The sequence below is a fragment of the Rhinatrema bivittatum genome, chromosome 5 (genome assembly GCF_901001135.1).
Source record: "Rhinatrema bivittatum chromosome 5, aRhiBiv1.1, whole genome shotgun sequence".
NCBI lineage: Eukaryota > Metazoa > Chordata > Amphibia > Gymnophiona > Rhinatrematidae > Rhinatrema > Rhinatrema bivittatum.
The window spans coordinates 310,993,666-311,014,841 of record NC_042619.1 but is presented as its reverse complement, the minus strand read 5'-3'; the positions used below and the strand labels follow the sequence as shown (position 1 = coordinate 311,014,841).

General features: G+C 47.4%; 1 protein-coding gene across 2 annotated transcripts in view; it reads right to left on the bottom strand.

The window, feature by feature from the left end:
* FAM178B (family with sequence similarity 178 member B) overlaps positions 1 to 21,176 on the bottom strand; it is an 819,452-nt gene that overhangs the window by 736,965 nt on the left and 61,311 nt on the right. For both annotated transcript variants that reach the window (XM_029604316.1, XM_029604317.1), the window contains one exon: positions 10,863 to 10,903. In XM_029604316.1, the coding sequence (XP_029460176.1) occupies positions 10,863 to 10,903 (41 nt within the window). The remainder of the gene's footprint in view (positions 1 to 10,862; positions 10,904 to 21,176) is intronic.

The following is a 21,176-nucleotide window of genomic DNA, read 5'->3' as shown; positions in this document are numbered from 1 at the left end:
GCCTGGGGATCGGTAAGTGCCAACAGGCCTCGAGGGCCAAAATCGACGGTAGTCGATGGAAAAATGGCAAAAAACTTACCGGACTCCAGAAAGATGACAAAAATTTGTCGAAGGGAGACCCCTGAGGGGCAAATTTTCTTAGGAAATTAATTTCCAAATTCCTGTCAGGAACGTGGTAAGAGAGCTCCTTTCACCGCGTGGCAACTGCTGCGCGGAAAAAAGAAGACTAAAGGGAGACCCCTGCTGGCTGCAGGGTCAGTGCCTTGCTGGGCATGCCCAGTAGGGGCCAGTCAAAGTTCTGTTAAACTTTGACAGAAGTTTTCCGTGGTGGGCTCCATCCTCGATGTCACCCATTTGTGAGGACAACCATCCTGCTTGTCCTGTGAGAACTATCTATACAGTTGTCATATTTCCGAAATAGAAGAGAGGATAAGTACAGGGCTCCGCGCACACCGTTGCGCGGAAAAATCAGACTGAGGAGCCTGAGGTAATCCTGGCAGCATACAGGAGGGTGAGGGAGTCCTGGCTAAAGACTTTACTAGTCTTTGAGAGCTCCACCACCTAGTGGCACGGAGGACGTACCCATACAGCATGGCTAATTCAGCTGTTTATCTACGTGAAAACCTCTGAATGTAGTTGTTCTGTAGAAGATTCTGAGTTTCCTTCAGTAGAGGTTCTCTGTGAGATGTTAATTGTTTTTGTGGAACCCAATGTAGGTTGGGAGGGATGAGAAATGAAGATTGTAACCGTGGGCTATGACTGATAACACCCACTGATCTGATGTGATAAGATTCCAGGCGGGAAGAAAGCTTGACAATCTGCCTCCTACTGGAGGGTGATGGGACGGTGGCGGCATCATTCTTAAAAACCGGTTTGAGTTTTGGCGGGCGGGCTAAGGGTCCGCCTGTTGTCTAGGCGGGCGAGGGGCCCTTGCTCTTTGGCAAGGCGCTGGAGGTTGGTATGGTTGTTGCCTCGATGGTAACGCTGAGGTTTGTAGTATGAAAACAGTTTGTATGACTTAAAGGGTGGTCTTCTGTATGAACCCGAGTAGTATATTGCCGTCTCGAAGTGGATGGCTGATGTGGTAAAGGAGAGGACAGCCGTCTTCTGCTCTTTAATCTTCGATACCGTTTCAGTGAATTTATCTCCGAAAAGGTTGTCTGGACGACACGGCAAATTTGCTAATTTGTCATGGACATCATCTCGTGTGGCGTTAGAACGAAGCCATGCGAGACGTCGTGCAGCCAGAGCGTTTGCTGAACCGCTTGATGAGATATCAAACCCTTCATAAACAGTTCTTAGTAAGTGTCTTAAGCCTTCCTTCATACTGTGATATTGAGGAGGCAAAGCCATATCTGGAAAACTCTGTTGGAGATTTGTCTTAAGTGCCTGTAAATTGTCAAACAGGTACTGAGTAATATAGAATTGGTGATTCTGAAATTGCGTGTTTAACATCACTGAATTAAAGGAATTCTTTGCAAATTCATCCAACAGCTTATGGTCTTTGGGAGGTGGTGTATTCGAATGAATACAAGATTTTCGTGCCTTCTGCATCGCTGACTCAACAACGACAGAGTTATGTGGAAGCTGAGTCGAAGCATGAAAGGGAGAATCTTTCATCTTATATTTCATATCAATCTTTCTGGATGTTGGTAGTGTGGACAGTGGAGTGTCCCAGGATGAGGGAGATCAGAATGCTGTGGTAGGGCTATTGGCTCTGTGGGGCAATCAAAAATCTTCAGTATGCCCATCATTTCCTGACGAGGGTCAGGTATTTTCCTGGTATCTACATTTAGGAATTTACCAACCTTCTCTATAAACTGAGCATAAGATAAATCTTCTGGGGAAGAAGATGGTTCTGGAGGTATCTCTGCCGGATCAGATGGATAACCCGTGGAAATATCTGCAAAGGAATCAGTATCATATTCAATTGGGGATGAATGTGGTACTGGATGAACCTTGGGTGCTGGACCTGGTCTGACAGAGACCACTGGAATTGTTGGTAATTTAGCAGGTTGAGGTGGAATATTTGATTTTTCTACTAATTGAAAAACTGAGACAGGATGTTGGTAATTTGGGTCATGACTTGAGTAGTGAGATCCGAAATAGACTGTACTGGTGTTGGCTCCATACTTGGCAGTAGAGTAAATGGTATTACATCTTCTGAACCCTGTACTGGAGCTGGCTGAGGTTGGCCAAGGCTTGGTGCACCAATCAATACTATGGATTCAGATGAGACTGTTCCAGGTGAGGTAGGAGTTGTGGGCGAAATAAGAGGAGGCGAAAACTCTGGTTCAGACTCCAAAATTGGCAGAGGAGATATGTTTCTTGGCCTCTTCTGGCCCAAATGGTGCTTATGTTGTTTTTGTGGAATTTGCGTCGGCTGTGCGTCAATGACGCACCTATTAAATGAGGCATTGAGGCAGAAATATTTGTGCGTCGATGCGTCTGTGGTTTAGCTGTTGCGCTGGTTTGATGCAGCTTTGACGCAGAGGCATCCCTGCACCGGACATCTTTTGGTGCTTCGATGCATCAAACGTCCCTCAGTGTGTCGGTGCACCGTACGTCCTCTGGTTCGTCTATGCGTCGCACTTCCCTTGATGCCTCGACGCTTCGAAATTTGAGCCGTGTCGGCGCATCTAACTGCTGGCTGTCTATGTGTCGAGTGCATTGGTGATCCCACTGATGCATCCCCGGCCTGGTTTTTCACGGGTAAGCAATGGTAGGTGTTCTGACCTGGGGGAGGGTTCAACTGAGGAGGCTCTCCTTGATGAGGGAGACCTTTTTCTTCTTTTTGGTCCTGGTGATGACCTTACCAAAGCCTCAGATGGTGCATAGGAACCCGAAGTCCTGGATTGAAGGTCCTGTATCTGCTGCCCGCTAACGCTAGGCACGTGGGGACATGCGTCCGCAGTCCGCACAATTAACTTGGTTGGGGGAGGGTCCCAGACACAAGTAACAGAATTTGTGGCCATCAGTGGCCGACAATTTTGCCACAAGAGCAAAATTTGAAACCAGGACGTGGCATTCTTCTATCTGTTGTTAATTCAAAGAAGTGCTGATGATTTTCACTGGTTTCTTTCCTTTTTTTTTTTTTTACTACACAGAAGTTTCTCTCACAGGAGAGCAGAGCTCCGCTCGCCAACTGCCATGCGGAAAAAAAAATGACTGAGGAGCCTGAGGTGAATCAGAGAGGATATAAGAGGGAGAACCTGGCTGAAAGTCTTTACTATACTTAGAGAGCTCCGCCACCTTGTGGCACGGAAGACGTACTCAGACAGTATGGCTAATTCAGCTGCTTATCTATGTGAAAATGCGTGCGTTGTTTATAATAGGCGAGGGCTCGTTTACAGTCTAATGAATGAAGTCGTCGCTTGCTGTCATTCACATTAGGTCTTGGAAAGAAAGTAGGGAGGCTTATGGTCTGGTTTAAGTGAAATGCGGAAACCACCTTCGGTAGGAAGTTAGGGTGGGTACGCAGAGTAACTTTGTCATGGTAAAACTAAAGGTGGGGTGGATAGTGAACTAATGCTTGCAATTCACTAACAAGTTTCTAATGGTTCAAAAGGCGGTAGCATGAGCTGTTCCAACACTACGTTTACGTCCCATGGTACTGCAGGTTTTTTTTAGTTCGGGGCCAAAGATGTAGGACATCTTTCATGAATCTGGAGACCAATGCATGACAAGAAATAGGTTCTCCGTTGAGAGGTATGTGGTAAGCCACTATGGTGCTGAGGTGTACTCGAAGCGAAACGGTAGCCAGACCTTCCCTGTAGAGTAGATGGAGATAATTTAGTAGGCGCTCTGGTGGACAGGTGAGTGGATCTGCTCCCTCGGCTGTACACCAGGATGCATAACGTGACCATTTTCGTTGATAACTGAGTCTAGTTGATGGTTTTCTCGAGGGCAGTAGAATATCCTGGAGATGAGGAGGGATGTTTAGGTTTTGGAATAGGAGCCTTTCAACCTCTAGACAGTGAGATTCAGGGATGAAAGCAGTGGGTGCAGTAGATGTCCCCCCTCCAGGGTAAGCAGTTGAGGGCTGTTGCCTAGGGGGGATTGGTTGGTGGGTGGACATTTGAATGAGGTAGCTGTACCAGGGTTGACCAGCCCATGCTGGGGCAATGAGAATTAAATCTGCATTGTCTTCGATGCAACGCTGGACTGTGTGAGAGATGAGAGGTATTGGAGGGAACGCATAGAGTAGGTCCTGGGACCAATCGATGAGGAACGTGTCCTATGCCAGTCGGAGCGGGCTGGGGTATACTGAGCAGAAAAGCTTGACTTTCCTGTTGTATTCTGTGGCAAAGAGGTCGATCCGGGGGTGACCCCAAGTGGAGAAAATTCTATTGGCTCCCTCCTGCTGGAGTTCCCATTCGTGAGGGTGAAAAATTCTGCTGAGCTTGTCTGTTCTGGAATTGTTAATTCGCGGTAGGTACGTGTTACGATCCTGTCTGCGGACCCCATCTCGCGGCAGGCCCTCCACCTACCGCCATCGCGGCCTTCCCGGCCCGATGCTGCTACCTTCCTTTGTGGCCCGGACCGCTGCTGAGCATCTCCCCTATGAGGAAAGGCTGAAGAGCTTAGAGCTGTTCAAGCTTGGAGAAGAGACGGCTGAGGGGGGATATGATAGAGGTCTTTAAGATCATGAGAGGTCTTGAACAAGTAGATGTGAATCTGTTATTTACACTTTCGAATAATAGAAGGACTATGGGGCATTCCATGAAGTTAGCAAGTAGCACAGTTAAGACTAATCGGAGAAAATTCTTTCACTCAACTCACAATAAAGCTCTGGAATTTGTTGCCAGAGGATGTGGATAGTGCAGTTAGTGTAGCTGGGTTCAAAAAAGGTTTGGATAAGTTCTTGGAAGAGAAGTCCATTAACGGCTATTAATCCAATTTACTTAGGGAATAGTCACTGCTATTAATTGCATCAGTAGTATGGGATCTTCTTAGTGTTTGGGTAATTGCCAGGTTCTAGTGGCCTGGTTTGGACGCAGCTGGAAACAGGATGCTGGGCTTGATGGACCCTTGGTCTGACCCAGCATGGCAATATCTTATGTTCTTATGAGCTGCGCCTCCCTCTATCTTTGCAGCCTTGCTGCCGCTGTTGCTCTCCTCCTTCATGGCTGGAGCCGCACCACTGACTCTGCATCTAGCAGGCAAGTCCCTGCTGGGATTCCCTCTTGCGGCGTGAGCCGCCACCGTCGGGGCTCCATCTTCACGGTGTGGATGCCACATGCAGCCTGGCTCCTCTTCGCGGCAGGAAGCCGCCTCCGACCTGCTTTCTCTTCCTCATGTGGCTGGACGCCGCCGCAGACCTCAGCTCCACCTCCTTCCTTCATCCGGGGTTCCTCTAGGCATGACTGTGCACCTCTCTATCTCATTTAAAGGGCCAGAAGCAAGAAGCACCCCTCGGCCCCACTAGATGACGTCCTCCGGGCACTTCCTGGACCTGCCCTATATAAAGACCCTGCTTCAGTTCCTCAGGGCCTTCAAATGGAGTTGTATCAGCTCCAGGGAGTTACAGCTAGCTCCAACACTTTCTTGGAGTTCCAAGCTCCAGAGAGTTCCAACTGAGTTCCATCTACCTGCTACTGACCAGATGACTTCATGTTCCATGTTCTTCTTGTTCTCGATGTCTTCGTCTGATGTTCCGGGTTTCGTCCCTCGTCGGATCTTCTTCGTGGTATGTTCCAGTCCTCGACTTCCCTTCCTGAAGTCCTGGAGTTGCTTGTCTGTGTCTAGATGTCCAGACGTCCACTCGTCCAGATGGCCTCTCATCCAGAAGTCCGCTCGTCCAGTTGTCTGGACGTCCACTCGTCCTGATGTCCTCATTTAGATGTCCAGATGCCCACTCGTTCAGATGTTCAGATGTCCAGGTGTCCAGACGTCCTTAGGTACCATTCTCTTGTGTACCGATGTCCTTCGTTCCTTATCTCGATCCTGAAGAATCCGCAAGCAGCCTTGTCGTCCACCGGACTTCATCTCCAGCCATCCTGCGAGGGAGTAAATCCATCTCATTCGGTGTCCGTCTTCGGGTGACTGGCATCTCCTTCCGGCTGGGCCTCTCTCAAGCGCTGTCCAGATCCCCTCTCCGTCCTGTGATGTTCCGCTCTCCGCGTGGTCCGCAACCAGTCTCCCAGGTTGTGTAGGGCACACAGCAGGACAGGGTTGTCCATGACCAGTCCACGTTGGGCTGTGTAAGGCACCCTGAGGGACAGTGCCTTCCAAGTTCCAAGAATCTCGTCTCTTCCAAGTTCCAGGAGTCCTCGTCTTCTCTATGTACTTTGACTCTCTCTTGTTTCTAGGATCCAGCGCCTCCTGTTCGTTCCTTGTCTCTTCGTTTCCAGCCCTCTGCCTCCATCTGACTTCACTGGTGCGTGTTAGCTCAGGGGGGGCTGACCCTCTTTCATCCCAGCTCCTGTGTACTTCTTCACCCGTGTCTGCACTCGCTCACTTCCCTTAGGGCGTGTCTTGGGGCACCTCCCTGGGTCGTCCCGAGGGCCAAGGGCTCACTCTCTCCCAGAAGCAGGCGATTGCGCCTCCGTATCCCTCCTCAGGGCCCGCCGGGCACATTCGCAACAATATGTGGCCTGTAGGGAGATTCCTCTCCTGTGAACCCATTCTAGGGTTCCTATTGCTTCTTGGCAAAGGGTCCATGAACCTGACCCTCCTTTGTTAATGTAGAACATTGCCACCTGATTGTCTGTGTGGATCATGACAACCTGGTTGTCGAGACTGTGCTCCAAGGTTCGAAGGGCGTGTTGAAAGGCCCAGAGTTCTAGGGGATTTCTGTGTTGGGTTTGCTCTTGGTTGGATCAAAGTCCCTGAGTTTGTAAGTGTGTGAGATGGGCTCCCCAACCTGAGGGAGATGCATCTGTGGTGAATTGTCTGATGGCGAAGGGGGCATAGAAACGAGCCCCTTGTTAGTGCTGGTGGTGTTATCCACCAGTGAAGATCTTGCTTCACGCTGGTTGTTATGGCGACCTTTGTGGAGAGGGAGCTGCGAAATTGGTCCCACTGTGTCTTTAGGCCCCATTGTAAACAACATATATGAAGACGCTTGTGTGGAACTACATAAGTAGCTGCCGCCATGTGTCCTAGGATGATGAGAACTTGACGGGCTAGAGCAACTGTACTGCGCAGAAGTTGATTGGCGATTGTTGTCAAAGTGATCGCTCGAGGTTCTGGTAGAAAGGCTTTGTCTTGAATGGTGCTGATAAGGGCACTGATGAATTGGAGGCACTGAGTAGGTCATAGGTTCAATTTCTCGTAATTGTTGAGGAGGCCCAGATGGTCTAGGAAAGATATTGTGCAGAGTAAATTGCTTTGCAGGGTTGAGTGGGTGGGGGCTACCAACAGCCAATTGTCTAGGTAAGGAAATATCTGTATTCCCTGTCAGCAAAGGGATGCCACTGCTACCACTAAGCATTTCGTGAAAACTCTCGGGGCAGAGGAGAGTCCGAACAGTAATACTTTGTACTAAAAGTGTCTCCCGTTTGTGGTGAAGCAAAGATATCGCCAAGAGTTGGGATGCATCGGTATGATGCATACGCATCTTTCAGATCTAGAGAGCACATCCAATCTTTGGTTTGTAGGAAGGGTAAGATGGATTTCAGGGATGTCATCTTGAATCTCTCCCTTCGCAGGTACTTGTTGAGAGACCGTAGGTCTAGGATGGGCCATAGTCCTCCCGATTTCTTGAGAATGAGGAAGTATTGTTAATAAAATCCTTGTTGGATTTGTGGTGATGGTAGTTCCTGGATATATTTCTGATGGAGTAGATGATTTATCTCCTGTAGGAGAGGTACCTGGTATATCCTTTGAAATTTTTAGACAACCAAATGTGGGAGAGGAGGGCAGGTTTTGAAATTTAGGGAATAACCTTTCTGTATTATGAGGACCCAAAGGTCGGATGTCACGGTGCTCCAGGCTGGTAGAAATTGTGAGAGTATGCCCCCTATGGTGTGGCTCGGTAGCGGTGTTAATGTTATCCTTAAAAACCTTGTTGGTTCTTGGCCGGATGAGATTCTGATGATTGCTTTTGCTGCCGTGGAGCTCAGGGGCGTTGTCGCATTCCTGTTTGCTGGTAAGGTTGTTGACGGCTGGGTTGGTAAGGCTGTGGCTGATATGAGGAGTAGGGTCTGTAGGTACGAACGAGGGAAGTTGGACTTTCTAAAAGATGGTAAATGACGTCGTGGGCCTTCTGGTGGGCCAGTTAAGGACAGAACTGCTACTTTTTGCTCCTTTAGTTTGGCTACCGTCTCTGCTAACCTGTCATCAAAGAGGTTGTCTGATAACATGGGAAATCTGTTAACTTCTCATGGACGTCATCCCTTATCGCATTTGATCTGAGCCAGGCCATGCGTCGTGTTGCGATGGCATTTGCAGTGGATTTCGCCGATGTTTCAAATCCTTCGTATATGAAACGAAGGAGATGCCGAAGTCCTTCCTCCTTGTCAAAAAATTCCTGAGGAAGGCAGGCATCTGACGAGGCATACAGCAAGATGGGTTTAAGAGATTGGAGGCACTCAAACAAGTATTGAATGACGTAAAATTGATGATTTTAGATTTTTGCATTTAACATGCCCGATTGATAAAATTTCTTCCCAAAATAATCCAAATATTTGTGGTCTCTTCCCGGAGGGGTGTTAGCATGGAGCTTAATTTTCTTGCCCTTTGCATTGCTGATTCCACGACTATGGAATTGTGGGGGAAGTTGCACCGCACTGTAATAGGGTGAATCCCTCATTCGATATTTTAAATCTGTCTTCCTTGAAGTTGGTAGTGAAGTGAAAGTAGATTCCCACGCCCTCTGCATCAGTGAGTCAAGAACTGAATGTGTGGGAAGTGCTGTCGGCTCCGATGGGATATCATATTTTTAGGATACCCATTTCTGTCTGGGATCAGAAATCTTTTTAGTTTGTATGTTGAGCCATCGACATACCTTCTCTAAAAATTGCGAGTAGGTAAGGTCTTCTGGTGGTGATACCGGTTCCGGCGGGATCTCTGCTGAATCGGACGGGTAACCCGTGGAGGTATCAGACTAGATTGATTGAGGAGGAGAATGCTCCCTCGGAGGAGAAGAAATAGGAGGCTGGTGCTCGGGCGTAGGATCCCGAGTTTGGGGCCTTTGAGGTAGTAGTTGATTTTGCTGTTCTACTGATTTTAGGAATCGAGATAGAATCAGTGATATTTGCGAAATTGCCTGGGAAGCCATTCCTAATGAGGGAGGTAGTCCTGGCTGTATCGGTCTACCCGTTGGGGAAAGTGCTGCCAGTAGTATGTCCGAATCCGATGTTCTGGGCTTAATTATGTCAACCCGTGGTTGATCTACCTTTTCATAAGGAGGGTCCTGAAGGCTGGAACACGTGCATCGTCTCAATGCCAATGAAAGTCCTGAAAAGACTTCAGATGAGGATGAAGCTTTATCAGAGTGACGTGGGGAAGATGGACCCTCCTCTGATTCTACATTTATTAAGGGAGAAAGCTTCCTGGGCCTCTTGTGACCGGAGGTGTGCTTTTTGTACGATCTAGAAGCAGGCTGCATCGGCAGCATCGGTGTAGAATGAGTGGGAAGTGGTCCCATTGAAGGCTGCGTCGACAGCATCAATACAGTAGTCAATGCGTCGATGTACAGTGTCAGTGGATGCAGCGTCAGTGATGGTGCGTCGTTGGGAATGAAATGCAGCGCTCTGTGCTCCGTGCGTCAGTCGCCCTTAGAGGCATCGATGCATCGGTGTTTTCTTCGTGCGTCGGCATTACCATGCTTGCTTCGATGCATGCCTGTGCTTTGATGTGGCCAGTGCATCCACGGCACCATGCGTCGATTTTGGATGGGCTTTTTTTGGCACCAAATCCGCAGGTCCAGGAGGGTCTGCTGAAGCTGCCCTACGGTGGGAGGGGGATTTTGACCGTCGATGAGGGCCCAGGGAGGATTTTGCAGAGGCCTCTGATGGGGATAAGATCCCGATGCTGCCCTAAGCTGCTCAATCCTGGCAGCTCTTTGCCTCTGAGCCCATGGGGACATGCGTCTGGAGCCCCAGCAGTTAGCCTGGTCATGGTTTGGACCCAGGCATATATAGCAAACCTGATGCCCGTCCGTGACAGACATTTTTCACACAGTGGCAAAATTTAAAGCCTGGTGGACGAGGCATGATGAAGTTTTCTGCCAATCCTGAGGTGATTGATGTCTTTTTTGGTTTTTTTTTTTGTGAAGAAACAACTTTCTCACAGAGAGAAGAGAGCTCCGAGTGTTCTCTGTCACGCGGAAAAAATTGGACTGAGGAGACTTGGAGGAACGGAGGAGGATACAGGAGGGATCACCTCACAAAAAGACTTTGGTGATCTTTGAGAGCTCCGCCACCTAGTGGCACAGAGGACATACCCAGACAGCATGGCTAATTCATGCTGCTTATCTACGGGAAAATGTATGTGTGCACTTCTATATAATAGGTATATAAATTATGCAGATCTCTGCATTAAAAAAAATCTACATGTAATAAAACATTAACAAACTTTTGGGCCAGTGACACATGGTATTTTATAAACTGTGGAACTTCCACTGCATAATTTATAAAATGCTCTTGTAATTTTAGGCACACCTATTTATGCATGTATGTGCTGAGCTTTACACACTATTAAAAATTACTCTCCCTGTGTAAACATAATAAGCTGAGGGGAGGGGCAGAGGTTGATTGGTTTGTTTGCCCCCCCCCCCCAACCAAAAATCCATTCCACTGCCCATTTGGTGATATGCAAAAGATTCTCCTTAGGTATACCCACTGCAACTGGGCTATCATTTCTCCCAACCAATGCATTCCTAGAAGTAAAATTTAAACCAGAGGCTCCCACCATACCTGAGTGGGATCTTGTGGAAGACATTGCATGTGAAAGATCTCTGAAAGACAAAATGAACAGAGCAGCATCAGTGAAAATGTTCTAAATTACTGTATATTACCAAAAAAAATTTTTCTGGCACACTGAGGACAGTTTTCAAAAGATTTTACCCAGATAAATAAGCAATTACCAAGATAAAATCAGGGCCTGAAAATTGACTCTGCAAGCAATGAGATACTGACCACTTTTATTCATTCCACAAAGGGATGGGTTTGAAGAGAATAATGGCATAAGAACTTAAGAAACTGCCATACTGGGTCAGAACAAGAGTCCATCAAGCCCAGCATCCTGTTTCCAACAGTGGCCAATCCTGGCTACAAGTACCTGGCAAGCACCTAAACACTAAGTAGATCCCATGCTACTGATGCCAGTAATAGCAGTGGCTATTCTCTAATTCAACATGATTAATGATGCATTAGAATTAGGGCATCCCGACAGTGAGGTTCCAATAATAAGAAAAGTAGTCCAAGTGCCTGTAACTAAAAACTCACCTGAGCTAAAAAATTCTAACTTATCCCTATCAATTAAAAAGCAGAATGAAAATACAAACAAAAAACAAACTTTGAAATGTTTGTATGCTAATGACAGAAGTCTAAGTAGTAAGATGGGAGAATTAGAATGTATAGTAGTGAATGATGACAGACTTAATTGGCATCTCAGAGACATGGTGGAAGGAGGACAACCAATAGGACAGTACTATACCGGGGTACAAATTATATCTCAATGACAGAGAGGTGCACCCGGGAGGCGGTGTAGCGCTTTATGTCCGGGATGGCATAGAATCCAACAGGATAAACATCCTACATGAGACTAAATGCACAATCGAATCTTTATGGGTAGAAATCCCTTGTGCGTTGGCGAAGACTATAATGATAGGAGTATACTACCGTCCACCTGGTCAAGATGGTGAGACGGACAGTGAAATGCTAAGAGAAATTAGGGAAGCTAACCAAATTGGAAGTGCAGTAATAAAAGCAAGTTTGCTTACCGTAAATGGTGTTTCCGTAGAGAGCAGGATGAATTAGCCATGCTGTCATGGGAATTGTCCTTCAGTGCCCAGGAAGCGGAGCTTCAGAAGTAGAATACAGAGCTTTGCTCTGTGCGGCTGCACATGCTTTCCCGTGCAGCAGAAGAGAATCACAGACTGAGGAGAATAAGTAGGATTCGTTGACTGACTATCCAGGGAGGTGGGTGGGTCAGCATGGCTAATTCATCCTGCTCTCTACGGAAACACTGTTTACAGAAAGCAAACTTGCTTTTTCCCGTCAATAGCAGGGCTGAATTAGCCATGCTGTCATGGGAGTCCCAAACTCCCTATCACACTAAGTAGCACAGCACACACCAACGGCTTCACCAGGTGATATTGACCGAATCCTAGTACGCCAGGTAACTTTTTTTTTTTTTAGCGTGATCTTGGTGGTGGATAATGCAGACTAGGATTAATGAATGACAGAGTGTAGTACGGCCTTGCCTACAGCCGCATCCGCTGCTGTTTGTTGATCTAGACAATAACGAGACATGAAAGTGTGTAAAGATGACCATGTTGCTGCTTTACAAATGTCAATAGGCTGGATGCAACAGAGATCCACCACTGAGGCTGCCATCACTCGTACTTGATGTGCGTTCGGGGTAGAGGTTAGGACTACCTTTCGCTTTTGGTAACAGAACTGGATACATTGAGCAATCCAACTGGAAATAGTTCGTTTTGCTACCGGAAGTGCTGGAGCATTTGGATTAAATGAGACGAACAATTGTGATGATCTGGATGTAGAGTGTGTTCTAGATTTGTAATAAGCCAGTGCTCTCTTACAATCTAAGGTATGCAGGAGTTTCTCCCTATCATTACGATGCGGTTTAGGAAAAATTATAGGTAACTCTATGGTTTGATTTAAATGGAATTGAGAAACCACTTTTGGCAAAAAGGAGGGATGAGTTCGCAGGATCACCTTGTCATGGTGAAATTGCAAGTAGGGCTGTAATGCACCAGTACTTGAAGTTCACTGACTCTGCGCGCTGACGTTACCGCGAACAGGAAAACCACTTTCCACGTGAGATACTTTATGTGCGCAAATTCAATTGGTTCGAATGGAGGTAGCATGAGTTGTTCCAGGACAATATTGAGATCCCAGGATATCAGTGGTTTGGTGATTGGAAGCCGCAACCGTATGCGACCTCTGAAAAATTTTGACACCATTGGATGTATGGAAATGGGCTGACCTCTGTGCGGTCTGTGGTATACTGCTATAGCACTGAGATGCACTCGAAATGAAGAGGTGGCTAGACCTGCTGTGTTTAGGGTGTGGAGGTAGTCTAATAGTGTCTCCGGCGAACAATCTATGGGTTGGACCCCATGAGTTAGACACCAGTTGGCATAGCGTTTCCATTTGAAACTATAGTTACGTGTCGTGGATGGTTTTCTGGAGAGTAAAAGGATGTCCTGAGCCACCATGGATATACCCTGCTCAATCAAAAGGAGCTGTTCAACCGCCACGCCATCAAGTGGAGGGATGCTTGCATCGGATGCAAGAGCGTCCCTTCTTCTTGTGTTAGAAGGTCTACTTGAGGTGGTAGTGTGAATGGTTTGTCTATGGACAGATCGAGAAGGTAAGTGTACCATGGTTGCTGGGCCAAGCTGGTGCCACTAAAATCATCTGTGCCGCGTCTCGTATGCACTTTTGTATAGTTTTCGTGATGAGCGGAATTGGGGGAAAAGCATACTTGAGAGGTTCCGTCCATGGAATCAGGAACACGTCTTGCGCTACTCTGTGATTGCTGCTCCAGACAGAGCAGAAGCAAGGAACTTTTGTATTGTGTTCTGTAGCGAACAGATCTATTGAGGGTGTTCCCCATTTCCAGAAGATGGTTACTGCCACCTGGTGATTCAATTCCGATTCGTGAGGGTAGAAAATCCGACTGAGCCTGTCCGCTCGAATGTTCACCACACCTGGTAGATATGTGGCCTGTACCTGTATACAGTGCTGATGTGCATGGTCCAGAATCTGAATCATCTCCTTGCACAGTATCCAGGAGCTGGACCCTCCTTGTTTGTTTATATAAAACATGACTACTTGATTGTCGGTATAGACCATGATCCGTCGACCCTGGAGATGGGGAAGGAACGTGCCAATTGCATTCTTGATCGCTCAAAGCTCCAACAAGTTGATTTGTAGGAGCTGTTCTTGTGGGGACCATAACCCTTGAGTCTGCAATTGATCCAAATGCGCTCCCTATCCCCTGCAGGAGGCATCAGTGGTCAAGACCGCATTGTGTGGAGGTGGGGTTAACAATGCTCCTTTCGTAGTGTTCGGGTTTTTAACCACCAGTCCAAATCTGTTATCATTTCTGCAGTGAGAGATATTTGCGTTGCGAGAGGTTGCGAATGTTGCCTCCACTGCCTCTTTAGTCCCCACTTGTATAATCTTGTGTTGGGAACTGTATAGATGGCTGCTGCCATGTGTCCCAGGACTGTGAGAACCTGACACGCTGTCGGACGTGGTGTTAGGCGGAGAGATCGTAATAGAGGATGCATCTCTACTGTCCTGTCTTGAGGCAGAAACTCTCGTGTCCTGATGGTATCCAAGCACGCGCCAATGAATTGAAGAATCTACGTTGGCTCGAGAATGGATTTCTGGAAATTGACCAATATTCGCAGACGATCCAAGCACTGGAGCGTCTAGTGAAGATGGCGTCAGAGCATTTCGGAATGCGATGCCACCAACAGCCAATCGTCCAGATATGGAAAGATGCGGATGCCTAGTTTCTGTAGATGCGCCACCACTACTGCCATGCATTTTGAGAAAACTCTGGGGGCCGCCGAGAGGCCAAATGGGAAGACTCTGTACTGATAATGTTGGTTCTGAAATTGGAAAAAGAGGTTTCGCCACAAAGAGGGGTTGATTGATATGTGTTTACGCATCCTTCAGATCGATGGAACACATCCAGTCTTTGGGTTGTAGAAGTGGTAGAATATTCTTTAAGGATACCATCTTGAATCTTTCCTTGGTTAAGTGTTTGTTGAGCTCTCTGAGATCTAAAATTGGTCGGTGACCTCCTGTCTTTTTCGGAATGAGGAAGTATGGTGAATAAAAACCCTTGTGTCGAGCATACAGTGGAATTGATTGGATTGCTCTTGTTTCTGAAGGAAGGGATAGTATTTCCTCCCATAGTAATGATTGGTGTGGATGTTGTATTTTGCAGACAGGATGCGGGAGTTGAGGTTTTGTCACAAACTGTAGCTGGTATCCCTTTTCCACTACTTCCAGAACCCACTGGTCTGATGTTATAGTCTTCCATTCGAATAAGCAAGTCGCAATTCTGCCCGGCGGATATAGACGGGGTAGTGGTGGCGGTATCTCTAAAAAGAGGACTGTGTCTTGGCGGAAGACGTAGTCTGTTGACTTTGTGGGCGTTGTCCTCGTGGTCAGCCCCTTCGCTGCTATTCTTGATTTTGTGGTTGTTGCTGAGCACGCTGCGGTTGAAGATAAGGTTGAGGTCGATATAAAGGTACTGTCACATCGGCCTAGTCGGACAGGACTGTTTGCGCCCTGGATTTAGTATTTTCTCTGTGATGAGAATCTGGATGGCTGAGTCAGGGACTGGACCACTACTGCCTGTTCTTTAAGTTAGCTACTGTCTCTTGGAATTTATCCCCAAAGAGATTATCCCCTTTGTAAGGTAGATTGGCAAGTTTTGAATGTAGGTCCTCATGGATGTAGCTAGAGCGAAGCCATGCGAGCCTTCTCGCCACTATTGCCGAGGTGGACATGCGAGAGGAAGTTTCAAAAGATTCATAACTTGTCCTTAATACGTGTTGGATACCTTCTTCCATATGATTTAGTTGATGACTAGACTCTGTGTACAGATGCTCCGATCCCGGAACATTTCTCTTCATTTGTTGAATGCACTCAAACAAATATTGGACAATATAAATCTGATATTGCTAAATGCGTGCAGACAACATTGTTCCCTGGAAAGACTTGCATGCAAACTCGTCCAGGAGCTTTTGATACCTACCCGGTGGGACCGAGACATGCAGCTTGGATCTTTTGGCCCTCTGCATCGCAGATTCCATGACAAGTGAGGAGTGTGGAAGTTGTTGGACCGAATAGCGGGGATCGTTCTTCATTCTAAACTTTAAATCCGTTTTCCTGGATATGGCTGGAATGGAAAATGATGTTTCCCACGACTTGTCAAGGACTGAATTTAAGATCTTATGTGAAGGCAAGGATGTCGGCTCAGCCGGAACGTCAAATATCTTGAGTAAATCTAAGGGATCTGCCAGGGGATCCTGCAGCTTCTGTATTTCAAGATTCAACAGAGATCCCACTTTTTCCAGGAACTTTGGATATGATAGATCCTCCGGAACAAAGTATGTTCCGGGGATCGTCCGGGGGATCAGATGGGAATCCCGTGGATGAAGACGGCGATGTGTGAGGGGAATTCGGGTCCGTCTCGTACCCAGGTTCCTGGTCAATGCATACAGGCACCGCTGGTGGTGGTGTTCGCTCGTTTACCGGTGTTGTTGTTGCTTCCTCCTGGGAGGACGACGGTGAAGAATGTGGTGCTTCACTGCCCGCTAGTGAAGTCAGCATGTCAAACGACGATTGCATGACTCCAAAAAAGTCAGAGAGGGCCAGCGAAAGCTGCATAAACTTCTTTCGTCTGAGTTGGCATTTTTGGCTTGGAGCCGAGTCGGGCTGGTTGAGACCATGAGGAGACCATGAGGAGACTCGACCCTTCTCCTTTTCCTTTGCGGTCCCTGTGGGAATTCGTCAGTCACGCCATGCTTGGATGATGTATCAGAGCAGATCCTGACCGATGAGCAGGATGACTGTGAAGAAGAATGTGACGTGGTCCACCCTCTTTCGTAGCCCGATGGTAGGACTTCCCTGGAAGAATGACTACTTCTGGAAGAAGCCTTCCGTGTTCAGGAACGTGGATGAGTCGAGGGTATCATAGTCTGCATTGATCCTGACGCATGGTGCAACAATCTTGACCCCGGTTGCGTCGTGAGCGATCCAGATGTCCTGGCTGGTGCTCCGTGTGCTTCTGTCGACACCTTGTGCATCGCTGCCGACGCCATGTGTTATCTTGACGCCTTATGCGCCGATCCCGACGCTTCTCTGTGGGAGTGATTTGATCCCGATGCTCCCTGCGATTCCTTTGATGAATGGTGCGCCGCTCCCGACACTAGTGGAGTCGATTTTGGCGCAATTTGCATTGATCGTGGCATCGAGGGCATCTTCTTCAATGCTGCCATCATCGGCGTCGACACTGGCACCAACAGTACCAAGCTTTGAGCCATTTTAGTAGCGTTGCGTCATTCATGCGATTCAGCGTCCCCATCTTCAACCGCTTCCCTGCCGTGAGGAGCCCCTCCGACGCCGGCGATCGAGGTAGGGACGGTTCCCAGCACTTTGAGGCCTTCTGGTGCAGTTTGCCCTCCGATTTGCGGCCTTCCGAACTCCCAGTCCTGGGGGTGTGGGGATCGATGGACGCTGACCGTCTTACCTTCGGGCCGGATTCCTTCACTGGCCCCAGCGAGGAATGGGCCTCCGAAGATGGGCCATGTGATTCAGCTGGCATTGTTTTAAGCTGCTGAATCTTCTGAGCTAGCAGCGACACTGAGGGCATGAAGCCTGCATATGGTTAGGCCCAGGCATCGATAGCAGAGATCATGTCCATCGATGATAGACATGATCTTTCCGCAGGTACATTTTTTGAACCCGGAGGATCTTGGAGTCGTTATTCTCTCTGTGGCTGAGGAGAACCACGAAGCGCAGCATGCGATCCCACGCGCAGAAAGAAGAGACTGAGGAGAATCTCTTCTGCTGCGGGGAAAGCATGTGCAGCCGCACAGAGCGAAGCTCTGTATTCTACTTCTGAAGCTCCGCCTCCTGGGCCCTGAAGGACGGTTCCCATGACAGCATGGCTAATTCAGCCCTGCTATCGACGGGAAATGGGTGATTTCAATTACCCCAATGTTGACTGGGTAAATGTATCATCAGTATATGCTAGAGATATAAAGTTCCTGGATGGAATAAATGACATTTTTATGGAGCAATTGGTTCAGGAACAGACAAGAGAGGGAGCAATTTTAGATCTAATTCTCAGTGGAACGCAGGATTTGGTGAACGGTAACGGTGGTGGGGCCGCTTGGCAATAGTGATCATAATATGATCAAATTTGAATTAATGACTGGAAGGGGGTCAGCAAGCAAATCCACGGCTCTCGTGCTAAACTTTTAAAAGGGAAACTTTGATAAAATGAGAAAAATAGTTAGAAAAAACTGAAAGGAGCAGCTACAATGATAAAAAGTGTGCAAGAGGCATGGTCATTGTTAAAAAATACCATCCTAGAAGCACAGTTCAGATGTATTCCACACATTAAGAAAGAAGGCAAATCGATTACCGGCATGGTTAAAAGGAGAGGTGAAAGAAGCTATTTTAGCCAAAAGATCTTCATTCGAAAATTGGAAGAAGGAGCCCACAGAAGAAAATAGGATAATGCATAAGCGTTGGCAAGTTAAATGTAAGACATTGATAAGACAGGCTAAGAGAGAATTTGAAAAGAAGTTGGCCGTAGAGGCAAAACTCACAGTAAAAACTTTTTTAAATATATTCAAAGCAGAAAGCCTGTGAGGGAGTCAGTTGGACTGTTAGATGATCGAAGTGTTAAAGGGGCACTTAAAAAAGATAAGGCCATCGTGGAAAGATTAAATGATTTCTTTGCTTCGGTGTTTACTGAAGAGGATGTTGGGGAGGTATCCGTACCAGAGGTGGTTTTCATGGGTAATGATTCAGATGGACTGAACCAAATTACGGTGAACCTAGAAGATGTGGTAGGCCTGATTGCCAAACTGAAGAGTAGTAAATCACCTGGACCGGATGGTATACCACAGAGTTCTGAAGGAACTCAAAAATGAAATTTCAGACTATTAGTATAATAGTGTATGATCAATCAATAAATCTTCTTTCCAAGGCTCCGGTCTTGCTTTATTTTTTCACATCCGTGGCTTTTCTAGACCGCCTACCTGTTGCATCCGGTCTTCTGTGTCTCACCTTTCTTTCTGCTCTCCCCGCTAGCCTTGGGAAGATGGCTACTGCCACGTCTGCATGCTGCTCTCTCTGGCGTCCCCGGAACGGCAATGGCAAGGCTATCCGCCATGTTTCTCCTGAAGGCCTCCTAGGGTGCACGCGCGCACGCCACCCATGTCTTTATCCACGTCATGGTGGGAACCTCAAAGAAGTCCCCCTCGAGTGACATCACGCCATCCGGGCATTTAGCCTGCCCTTCGTTTGCTAACAATTCGAGTTAGCAAGGATTGGATACGCCTCCAGTCTAAGCTACTCTGCCATTTCCATGCTGCCACTGGAAGCTCTCTCTGCCCTTCAGAGTATTTCATCTAACCTGGGTACCCGCTCCTCAGGGGCCCTTTGCTTTCTTTTAGGTGCCTATCTGGGATACTAGGTACTCGCTCCTCGAGGGCCTGCTCTCCCTGCTCGGTGCCTGCAATCCAACTACTTCTGCCTGCTGGGATCTCCATCTATACAGCTACCAACTTAGTGAGTAATCTAACATTGTCAGTGTCTCATCTACAGATCAGCACTGGCAACCTGCATCCTGCACTCCCTATACTATCATTGCGAGACAGGTCTCCTCCGCCGAGGGTACCTGGACTGCTGCCTCACTACTGCCACCTCTGGTGGTATCTTTCTGCTGTATAATAAAAGACAAATCTCTGTGTTTGCGTGTCTAGAGACTAGCCTAGTACTGTGGATCCTCACGGGGCTCCTCCCCATGGAAGTGGTCATCACCACAGTATCCAAGAATCCACTCCAACACCTCAAAACCATAACAGATCCCTGCTGGGTTTAACTGAAATGAGCATACTTCTCATAATGCCTCTATATCGCTCCATGGTGAGACCACACCTTGAATATTGTGTACAATTCTGGTAGCCGCATCTCAAAGAAGATATAGTTGCGATGGAGAAGGTACAGAGAAGGGCAACCAAAATGATAAAGGGGATGGAACAGTTCCCCTATGAGGAAAAGCTGAAGAGGTTAGGGCTGTTCAGTTTGGAGAAGAGACGGCTGAGGGGGGATATGATAGAGGTCTTTAAGATCATGAGAGGTCTTGAAAGAGTAGATGTGAATCGGTTATTTACACTTTCGAATAATAGAAGGACTGTCTCTCATCGAATTTCACCCTTTTTGTCTCCCAGGTTTTCTTTATTTCTCTCCCTTACAGGCTTCTCACTGCTGCCGAGCCTTTCGGGACTTCCGGGTTTTACTCCTCCCCCCTCGGTGACGCAGCTTACGTCACCGAGGGTCCCCGAGGATAAAAGCCCGCTAGGGACCCGAAGGACGCCATGCCCACCTGCCTCCGGAACCAACAGAGGCTGTCTCATCAAATTTCTCCCTTTTTGTCTCCCAGGTTTTTATTTCTCTCCCTTACAGGCTTCTCACTGCTGCCGAGCCTTTCGGGACTTCCGGGTTTTACTCCTCCCCCCTCGGTGACACGGCTGACGTCACCGAGGGTCCCCAAGGATAAAAGCCCACCAGGGACCCGGTAGGCGCCGCGCGCTGGCGGCGCACACCAAAGGGACATACCAAAGGGGCATGCCCCATTGTACGCCCCTTTGTACAGCCCCTAGTACACTCTTAGAGAAGAAAAAATGGACAAAAACTAACATCCACCCAACAACAGGACCATACCAACTCCCACAAGCTCCACATTCACCATCCAAGTATGCACAGGAAAGGGTAAGTATGCAAACAACCCAGAGAAAAAACACAAACACCATCCCAGCAATAAAGAAAATAAGGATACACCTAACAAGTAACCTAATTCCAGTAAAAAGTACCAACAGTACCAAATTAAACAGCCTACTAATGATCTCTTTTCTTCTAGTAAATGCACAATCAGTGACAAAAAAAGTTTCCCATCATCACGGACCTGCTATATGACACAAAACCTAATTTTATAGCAAAAACAGAATCATGGCTAAAAAAAAAAATCAGATGTAGTTCTAAAGAATCAGCTGCCAAACAAAAACTACGAGGTCTTCTCGATCCCGAGAATAAATAAAAGAGGGGGCGGATTACTATTAATTATCGAAAAAATATTTAAAACTAAATTACTCTTGATCACAACGCCAATGAATTATGAAATTGCCCTTTTTGATACTAACCATTTCCAAATCTGCTTGGTTTACTGCCCACCCAGTCTCCTCGAACTAAATATCTCCACACTAATAGAATTTTTCACAA